The sequence below is a fragment of the Colletes gigas genome, unplaced genomic scaffold (genome assembly GCF_013123115.1).
Source record: "Colletes gigas isolate AHSC1104 unplaced genomic scaffold, ASM1312311v1 Colletes_gigas_Sc00009, whole genome shotgun sequence".
NCBI lineage: Eukaryota > Metazoa > Arthropoda > Insecta > Hymenoptera > Colletidae > Colletes > Colletes gigas.
In genome coordinates this window covers 8,334,068-8,344,862 of record NW_025106638.1, presented here as the reverse complement: position 1 = coordinate 8,344,862, position 10,795 = coordinate 8,334,068, and the positions used below count along the sequence as shown (strand labels likewise).

The 10,795-nt window shown below is 39.7% G+C and overlaps 1 protein-coding gene across 1 annotated transcript in view; it reads left to right on the top strand.

Moving 5' to 3' along the window:
* LOC122397475 (zinc finger protein ush) overlaps positions 1 to 10,795 on the top strand; it is a 341,099-nt gene continuing 330,304 nt past the window's right edge. The window contains exon 1 of the mRNA XM_043396631.1: positions 1 to 481. Coding sequence (XP_043252566.1) covers positions 442 to 481 — 40 coding nt within the window. The 5' untranslated portion in view covers positions 1 to 441. The remainder of the gene's footprint in view (positions 482 to 10,795) is intronic.

The window sequence follows — 10,795 nt, the reverse complement described above, 5'->3', positions numbered from 1 at the left end:
CCGCGGTACGAGCTGTCGTGGTGCGTGTATGCGTTCTCCGTCGGCACTCGTGCGTGGAAAACGCGAGAACCGGCCGTAAACGCGAGTAAGAAGAAAAAAGAACGCTTCGAACCGCCCGAAACCGTACGACGGAAGGGAAGGCGATCGCAAGCGACGTACATTGTCCGGTGATCGGGAAACGTTTTGTGCCTCGAAGTGTTATTTCCGCTGTTCTTCGCTTTATTTTTTTTTGTCCTTTACTCCACGTTCGATTCGCTTTTATTGTCTTTCGTACCAACCTGTTCCGTCTGACACTATTTTCGTTGCGTGTGCTGTGTTATTTGTTATATGTCGACGACGACACGACGATCCGGGACGACCGATCTTCGTCTTCTTGCGGCGTACCTTAGACGATGCCAAGCACGATGTTGACGATGACTTGGTGATGGCAGAACGTAGAGGATGTCACGCCGCAAGCAGAGCAACCCGAAACCGCTGAAACGTGAGTCGTAATCAACGTGATTCCATTTTCTTACCGTCACGCAGCTTTCTTTTCGTCCCTACGCGCGATCGTGTGCCCGCGCGACGCGTGTTAAATCGTATTTGTCGTGCGCCGCGACGAGTTACCCGGAAAACGGGTTTCTCGGACGGCGTGCTTTTAGCCGGCCGCCACGTTGCTTGACAGGTGATTGGGCGTCGTTGGTTGTCAGGCCGCGTTTTCACTCGTCGCTTACCTACCATGTAAACTGTCTCGACTTGTTCGCGTCGCTTGCTGTTTAGCCGCATACAAAGAAACCCTTTGCGCCATTCTTAACGAACCGTGCTCGATCCGTTCGAACGAGTTCGATTCCACATCGCGTATTCATGTAAATCGCACGCGTACGATTGGCGGGAATTTTTCCAGACACACTCGAATTCGTTCGAGAACAATGGAGGTCGTCGTAGCGATACGCGAGTTTCGCGCGTTTCCATATTTCGTACAACTGGTGTGCGTTTTTTCGGTCGACTCGATGCTAAGTTAACCAGCGAACGAGAAACGACCAATACTCGCTCGACAGCTCCGTTGTTGTCAGCTCGTCAGCTGACCTTATGAGCTCGCGGGTCACGTGGTCGACCACGCATGTAGCGCTCGACCGCGTGTGTACTCCAATAGCAAAGAAACCGTCGCGTTGCGATTCCATGAGATAATAATCGAACTAGTCGCGCTCACTGTTGATCGAGATCGATCGTTACTGTTCTTCGTCTCTTGGACGATCTATTGAGAAAGTACAAAGACCTTTTGGCTTGCGCCGGTAGTTGTTGCAGCCCGTCGCTTCCGGAGGTTTGTTTTGTGTTTCGCGATGGGACGCCGAAAGACCGATTCCGTGCGTCAGTTTATTGTCAGAGGATAGTATCATGAGTACCGAATCCGTCATTTTAAGTTACGCTCTTTCGAAGACTGCGCGTACTCGAACGCTAGTTTCTAAGAGTTCGTAGTAACCTATACATATATGTATTTCTATTTAAAATTTCGTATGGTTTAAGGGGTGAGTCTCATGTGAGACCTCGAAAATATCAATTTTTTTTCGCTTCATTTTTTGAAAGTATATATATTTAAGAATGTACTGTTAAATTTTTAAAGATAAATGTCAAGTATTGTGGACTGTAGAACATTTTTTGTATAGCCCTCGCGATAATTACCGAAGTCATTGCTTCGGGTGATTATCTTGTACAGACCAGATATTACTGTTTTGAAAGGTTTACGACTGGGTCAATAGACATCTGCTGTTATTAAAAGTTGAAATTTGAGCGTTTTTGTCATCTACGTGGCAATATTCTGGAAGGAATTCTGTATAGAGCTGAGATTGATGAGTATGATCACAATCACGTGATAACAACATTAAAAGTTAATAAAACTTAATACAAAAATTATCTTGTATTCCCAAAGGATAGCTAAGTAAACTGCAAAAAAGAATTATAACGTCAGATGTAACATTTCCTCAACACTAGATTTACGGGCATTGATCGCACGTATATTTATTGATACCTTTCATGTTGACGATTACCATAAAATACGATTTTTCTTTTAATTAGAATATGTATTCAAGCCATTGCATCAAGCAAATTCAACATAAGTTGTTAAAAAATAATATTTACGCGTTCTGCAATTTTAAATATGGAATCTAACATCCGCCAAATTAGCAGCTTTCGTAAATCTAGTGTTAAAAAAAATTAAGAAAAATGGTTCAATTTTCTATCATTCACATAAGACTCCCCCCTTGAGTGTTTCTTCCGAATCGCATCCATTTCTCTAATCAATTAAGTTAAACGACGTTTGGTAAGGTTAGTGTTCACAGTTGACGCGGATAACTATCTAAGGGGAGGTTATGAGTTGTCAACCTGGGATTTGAACCAAATTTGGCAGAGTTGTAGGGGCCGATGTCCAAATGTAATCTGTAAAATACTAGACGTTCATGGCCAGCCATTTTTGAAAAAAATGATTTTAAAGTTTAAAATTTCCAAGTTGTCGGATCGAATTCGTTTTTTTTTAAATTTCAGGTCTCGACGAGAGGAACAGAAAAGTCCAATACATTTTTGCCGTACCATCAATAGTTTAGCCAAAGATTTGAGTTTTTTGTAACGGGATAGATGCATATGTACCGTGTAGTTTGCAGGTGTTTTTGACAGCCGTGGTAGCCGTGGAGTTAAAGTCAAAGATTTCTGTCCGAAAGACTGGGGTTTGTGTCCCCGGAATTAAGTGCATTTTGTTTTTTTTTCTTTTTTTCGCTTATTTTTCAATTTTAATTTTTAATATTATGAAAATAGTTGGCTGTTACAAATAAATAAAATACTGTTATGGTTATAAATGTTTATTTACACATATATTTACATGTCACGTATAAATAAATAAAGAAAATAGATAATTATTTCATATCAGTTTCACAATGCATTGTATGATTTTTATCATAAAAGCAAGGAAAACAAAATGGTTTCATACACCAAGAGCATGTTATAATGTTATAAATGCTTGTTCTGTACAGCATTTTCTATATTTTAGGCTGTGTGGAAAACATATCTCATTCGCGTTACAAAATATTTCTTTTTTATGACATACAGCGCAGTATGCGTTAATTTATTCGGGAAAAATTTTGCCAAAAATATTATTGTGTCTGTAAGAAGTTGGAGGAACTTTTGGATCAAAGGTGGCTGCAGATGTTCGAAAACAAGAAGAGGAATCAGGCAATGTGCACATTACTTGCACAAAGTCAGGGAAATTGGAATCTGATACCTATCAATTATTTTTGAAAAATGTATTTTATTTATTTGTAACAGTCAACTATTTTCATAATATTAAAAATTAAAATTGAAAATAAATAAAAATTAAAAAATAAGCGAAAAAAAGAAAAAAGGACAAAATGCATCAATTCCGGAGATACGAACGCCGGTTTTCCGGTTCGAATTCTTTGACTTTAACTCCACGGCTACCACGGCTGTCAAAAACACCTGCAAACTACACGGTACATATGCATCTATCCCGTTACAAAAAACTCAAATCTTTGGCTAAACTATTGATGGTACGGCAAAAATGTATTGGACTTTTCTGTTCCTCTCGTCGAGACCTGAAATTTAAAAAAAAACGAATTCGATCCGACAACTTGGAAATTTTAAACTTTAAAATCATTTTTTTCAAAAATGGCTGGCCATGAACGTCTAGTATTTTACAGATTACATTTGGACATCGGCCCCTACAACTCTGCCAAATTTGGTTCAAATCCCAGGTTGACAACTCATAACCTCCCCTTAGATAGTTATCCGCGTCAACTGTGAACACTAACCTTACCAAACGTCGTTTAACTTAATTGATTAGAGAAATGGATGCGATTCGGAAGAAACACTCAAGGGGGGAGTCTTATGTGAATGATAGAAAATTGAACCATTTTTCTTAATTTTTTTTAACACTAGATTTACGAAAGCTGCTAATTTGGCGGATGTTAGATTCCATATTTAAAATTGCAGAACGCGTAAATATTATTTTTTAACAACTTATGTTGAATTTGCTTGATGCAATGGCTTGAATACATATTCTAATTAAAAGAAAAATCGTATTTTATGGTAATCGTCAACATGAAAGGTATCAATAAATATACGTGCGATCAATGCCCGTAAATCTAGTGTTGAGGAAATGTTACATCTGACGTTATAATTCTTTTTTGCAGTTTACTTAGCTATCCTTTGGGAATACAAGATAATTTTTGTATTAAGTTTTATTAACTTTTAATGTTGTTATCGCGTCCGCAGTAAACATGTGTTTAAATACTGGCGTAGGTGATTGCAGCTTTCAAGGTTGACGAAATCAAAAAAATCAAAAAGATTTAGATAGAAATATATAAGTTACTACGAATTCTTACAAACTAGCGTTCGAGTACGCGCAGTCTTCGAAAGACAGTAACTTAAAATGACGGATTCGGTACTTATGATACTATCCTCTGACAATAAACTGACGCCCGGAATCGGTCTGGGTTAGGGGTTTATTTACCGTATAGAACAATTTGTAGGTCTTGGACGTTTCGTATAATATACGTTGGCGCTATGGAAATATTTTTATACGAACATTTACGACCATTTTTGAAGTGCGGCTTCTTTTCTGAAGTTTCTAGTTGGACATCGGTACGAGTAGAAACAGCGAGTAATGAACAGACGCGCCAGCGAAATTGTATTCGATCCTAAGAACAAATTTCATTCTACATTTTCATCTTATTTTACCATAAGGAATCATTCCCATATTTATTTACAAATTTTCAATCGAATGGAAAATCTATAACAGACATATTCCCAAAATACAATTCTCAACGAATCAGTATTCGATGAGTCGGTCGTGCAAGTAGCAAGTTTTCCTTCCACCACTTTGTCTGAACGTCACTTTTGTCGATGATTCTGTTTCCGAACTATAGTTTTAAGTCAGTCAATAGAAGGAAATGATGAAAATGCGACTTTAGGAAATCTTTTCTCGAGATTTTCGTATCCCGAAATTTGCGTGAACTCGGTTCGATCACGCGTATAAATGATTTTAGTTTCGATCTTCGCGGTTCTAACGCCAAGTATTTACGTAATAGCAAATGACACGCGTTATCGTAGCCGCCAATTAAAGCCATTGACTTCCACGACTCCGATCGTATCGATCGTACGGCCGACGGTCGGGCCCGTTGCACAAATTCGTATCAGCCAGTTTTCTTTTTCTTTTTTTTCGATCTCAGCGTAAAACGATCGAGGCCAGACGAGATCGCGGGTGCCGATTCCGCGGGATTCTTCGTCCCTCGCCGCCCTTGTGTCGCGGCTGGATCACGTGGCCCGCGATCACGAAAGTCGTCGTCCACTTTCACGTGGCAGCAGCAGCAGCTCGCCCAACCAGACGTTTGTCCTTTTATTTCCTTCCCTCTGCTCTCTCCCTCTCTTTCTATCTCTCTCTGGCTAGGGACTATTCGAGTTATATAGTAACAATAGTTTTACAGGCATTCGAGCACCACGAATATTTCAATTCGAGCATTGTTATGTGAATATTATTATTTCGGTATTGCTGGATTTAACGAAGAGAATTTATTCGAGGGAAATGAATTGAACATACATACAGGCTGTTCGGCCACCCCCAGGAAAAATTTTAATGGGGGGTTCTAGAGGCCAAAATAAGACGAAAATCAAGAATACCAATTTCTTGATGGACGCTTCGTTAAAAAGTTATTAACGTTTAAAGTTCCGCCCGTTCTGAATTTTTTTATTGAAAATGCGCAGGATTTCGGGGGTATGTCTATTCACCAAAAATTATTGTAATTGACCCCCGCTAAAGAAAATAATTTTTCCAGAATGATTTGAAATTTTTTAATTTTGTCGAAAAATTCCACACCTTCTCGAATTTTTTTCTAGAAAGTGGATAGGATTTCGAAGGTATGTGTATTCACCAAAAATGATTGTAATTGACCCCCGCGAACGAAAATAATTTTTTCAGAACGATTTGAAATTTTTTAATTTAATTGTTAATAACTTTTTAACGAAGCCTCCATCAACAAATTGGTATTCTTGATTTTCGTCTTATTTTCGCCTCTAGAATCCCCCATTAAAATTTATCCCAGTGTTGGCTGAACATCCTGTATAATTATATAACCGAATTTGAAGCGCACACGCAAACTTTTTACATAAATTAATACTTTTCATCACAAGTTAGAATCACGTCAATTGGCAACACAAATTACAATCACTCGTTTCATACTCCTCGTTGTCTCGCTGTCCCTAGTTACCGATTTCTTCTCGAACAAAACACTTTCAACCCTTTTGCACATAAATTAACATTCAACAAAACTACAGTGTGGCACAAATATTCAATAAAAATCTCCTACAGTATCAATATTCAAATATTACTGTTCGAGGATCATTATACAAATATTTTTATTCGAACCTTACGATTGGAATGTTGATATTGGAATACCAGTACTCGGATATTACGTTACTATTATTATTGGACGACGAATCTTCATGCAAATTCATGTTTTTATTAGTAAAATTAATGAAACGGGAGGTTTGCAGAGGATGTTCAAATCCCTAAACATAATAATTCGTATCTTAAGCATTTCTTATATTTTTGGTTATTAAGTGCATTCTGTAGTTCTGTTTGAGAATTAAAATTTCCCATCTTAAATTTAAAAAAATTTAAATCATTAAGCATCATTATCCTAATATTATTATTCCAATATCATTATTTAAACTTAAGTATTCAAATAAGAAAATATTTTGATAATGTAGATACTAATGTATTTAAATCCATCGAACGGTTGCGATGAGTGAAATCGTCGATTCTTAAAAAATGATCAATATTACTCGAAAATGTCGCCAGAATATTTCGATATTGTATCCGTGCACAAAATATTTGAATAAAAATAAAATGTCGCAGCCCTGTTTTCGACTCGTTTTCAGAATTTCGTGGCCGACGCGTTCGTTATTCCCCGTTGTCTTGTTCGTCCTAATTCGAACCGATTTTTCGGGGAGTTCGTTTTTTCGCTTTGGACCCGCGACCAGTTTGTTTCTGCGTCAACGTCCCAGTAATTACAGCGAACGCGGCGCTGCGGCGCGCCACGCGCGTGACGGCTAATTGGGAGCACCTGTAATCGAGTTAATAACGAGCGAACGCGAACGACGCGCGTCTACCGGTTTTCGTTTGTATCCTAGCCCTTCATTTTAACACATCACTCGATAAGTCTCCGGTCTAACTAAGAAAAACAAATTTTTTTTTTAGAAATTACACTTTATTCATCAACATACTCGCCTTCAAGAGTGATACATTCATTACAACGCTCCTCTAACTTTTCGACGCCCTCTATGTAAAACGATTTGTCTTTGCTCTCAAAATAAACCTCAGTTTCAGCAATCACTTCTTCATTTGAGCCAAATTTCTTTCCCTGGAGCATCTTTTTCATGTCTGCAAGAAGTCAGTAGTCGTTGGGGGCCAAATCTGGAGAGTAAGGTGGGTGGGGAAAACAGTTTAACAATTGTTTTCATCGACTTGTGATACGGGGCATTGTCCTGGTCGATTCAATAATACCATGTAATATTCACTATTGATAGTTTTGCCTTTCTGAAGATAGTCGATGAACAAAATTCCATGCGCGTCCCAAAATACGAATGCCATAATCTTGCCAGCCGACTTTTGAGTTTTTGGTCGCTTTGGACGACTTTCACCGGCTGCTGTCCACTCAACTGACGATCTTTTTGATTCAGGCGTGTAGTGATGGATCCATGTTTCGTCCATTGTCACATACCAACGCAAGAAATCCTTTTTATTTCGCTTGAACAGCTCCAAACGGTGCTCTGAATCGTCGACGCGTTGTTGTCTCTGGCCCGGTGTGAGCAAACGCGACACCCACTTCGAAAGCAACTTGCGCATGCCCAAATTCTCATGTAAAATTGTAAAGACACTACCTTCTGATATCTTCAAGATGTCAGCTATCTCACGCAACTTCATTTTACAGTCTTTTAAAACTAATTTGTGGACATTTTTTATGTTTTCCGGAATAACTGCCGATTTTGGGAGATCAGAGCGTTCAGCATCATCGGTGCTTGTACGACCGCGTTTAAATTCAGCATACCAGTCGATAATAATTGATTTCCCTGGTGCAGAGTCCCCATAATGCTTATCGAACCACTGTTTGGCTCCAACAATATTTTCCCCGTTAAAAAACAGTGTTTAATCAACACACGAAATTCTTTTCTATCCATTGTCTTGAAAATTACAAAACTGGGGTCACTAAAACGACTGTAACCTCTAAACTAATGGTCAGAATGCCGTGAAATTTTGACACGTACTGTTTGAAATCGCCCGGAAATCACGTGGGGCTGTCAACAATGTTGCCATATATGTGTCAGACCGGGGACTTCACTAAAACACGTGGGTCTGTCAACAATGTTGCCATATATGTGTCAGACCGGGGACTTATTGTGTGATGTGTTAACACGTCTAAAGCGCGCCCAATCTTGGATTAAGTTTTATTGCTCAACGAGACATTGCAACAACCCGGAAATCACGTGGGTCTGTCAACAATGTTGCCATATACATATATGTGTCAGATCGGGGACTGATTGAGTGATGTGTTAACACGCCTAAAGCGGGCCAAATCTTGGATTAAGTTTTATTGCTCAACGAGACATTGCAACAACTTTAAATTTTTACCAGTTCCGAGTAAACTAAAAAGGACTGCTTCTAAAAATTATGTCTTTGTTAAACATAACGCTAATTAAATAGTACGTATTACGTCAGTAAACGTTCGATTTTCAATCGTCCGTTTTAGTAAAACTGTCATCAACTTTGAATAGCATAGTTCATTGACGCAAGGGAATATTACAGAGTTTTCTAAATAAATTTGATCGATATCAGAATTCATTCGAACACCTCGTAGATCGTTCAAAAATTCTACAAATCACATTTCTTTTTCTCAAAGAACGAAACCTACTCAACAACTAGATCTAGAAAATCAGAAAAAAGCATCAGTCGCAATCGTTGCTAATAATCGTCTTCGTGCAATTCAAACGTCCTCGACGTTAAGTAAAATAAAGAGTACGAAATTTTGAATCTTAACGAACCTCAAGTCGTAACCGCATTAATGTTTCAACGCTGACCGAAGTTTGTCTGTAAATAGAAGATCGGTTTTAATTACATCGAAGGAAACACGGTCAATGTTGTTTCCCGATCATTTCCATACGGTGGAACGGTCAGCACTCGTGAAGAAGGAAAAAAAAATATGAACGACCACGTTCTCTGAAAGTCGTAACTTCGAAGAAATCGTTAAAATTTATGTCGCGATGGCGATACGTGCCTGAAATTCGCGACGGAATAACGCGATCGCCTTAAAGATTAAGCTATCTCTGCTTATCGTCGCGAAGGATTCTAAAGTGCGCGAGCGGTTGTTCACTCGGTTCGTGCAACAAAAGTTCGTCGATTTCGGAAAAGGACGCGCCACGACGTCGACCGCGATTACGTTCATAACGCCCGTGGATACGTCCTTCGAGAAAGAGGTACGGACCTCGCGACAAATGCACGATAAGCGACCAGCGGCGAGATTAAAAATAATTGACGTCAGTGGCTCTTTATCTGCGTTTGGCCGGCGAAGCGCGCGGTTTTTCTCTTGGGTCGATTCGCGATCGTCGTCGCCGCTGTCTCGTGAGAATTCGCCGGCGAACAGGAAGTCCCGCGAATCGGGATTTGTTTATCTGCAAGGTATCTGGAGAGACCCGCGGCGAAAACTGTTTTACCTTTTTGGATATCGCCCGCGTCATCGCCGACTCCTTATTACCAACCAGTTCCTTATTGCGTAGTTTCTATTGCCCGAACGACCAGCGGCGATACGCGGAATGTGTTGATCGCTCGAGGATTACAGGAGCTATTAGTTACCTCTTTTTCTCTTGATACCAATATGGAAGAGTCCGTCTAACGGAATTCGGGTCAAAGATTTGCCGAAATTCTCCGTTCTGTGGTCGATTTTCAAACGTTCTTGTTAAAAATATAAATTTGGTCGGTTGTTACATACCACTCATGTGTGGGACCAAAACGTTTGGTGGCGTGGGTGTTGGCCCGATCACCTAGCGTACAACCCCTTGGACGGGGTTGACTCATGCTGTATGTGAGCACCCAATTTTTATTGCCTTATATGCTAATACATATTATAAGGGCCGAGGTTTCTGGCTCGGCGAGCTCAGTTTTTCTAAAACTCTCGACACAACGTTACGCTGACACTCTGAGCAAGATCGGGCTATAATCCCCATCAAGCATCGTACCTACCTTAGCGGTTTTATTAGCGAGTGTCCACTAAACTAATCGAGAAGTAGCTCCCGCTAACGCTCCGCACAAAAGCCACAAACAATTGTACTTGTGCATCCATCAAAATATATTCAAGTAGTTATCCTCACTTGCATTATTCGCTTACTACAACCCTGAACCCTATTGACAGTAAGACTAGGGGTATCTCACGAACACGGTACACCTTCACCATTTGAGGTTTACCATTACGACAGATCCTAAAACTTCTTGAAAACCTACGTGGCTCCCAAGGTATAAAGCCCCTGGCTCGTCCACTTCTTCTAGCGGCTCTCAGGGTCTATGTAGATCCTGTTGCGGCTCGCGTCTTTCCGAAATAAGTTAATATTCCGGTTGGTAGATAGTAAGTTTTGTGAGATTGTGTTTTCTGATATTTATTTGCACACGATTAAGAATGATGAACGATGTGTTTGGTTGGTGATGTGAGAATGTGAGAAAGAAGTGATAATGCTGTTTAGTTCGACTCTGGTAACGGACTGATTT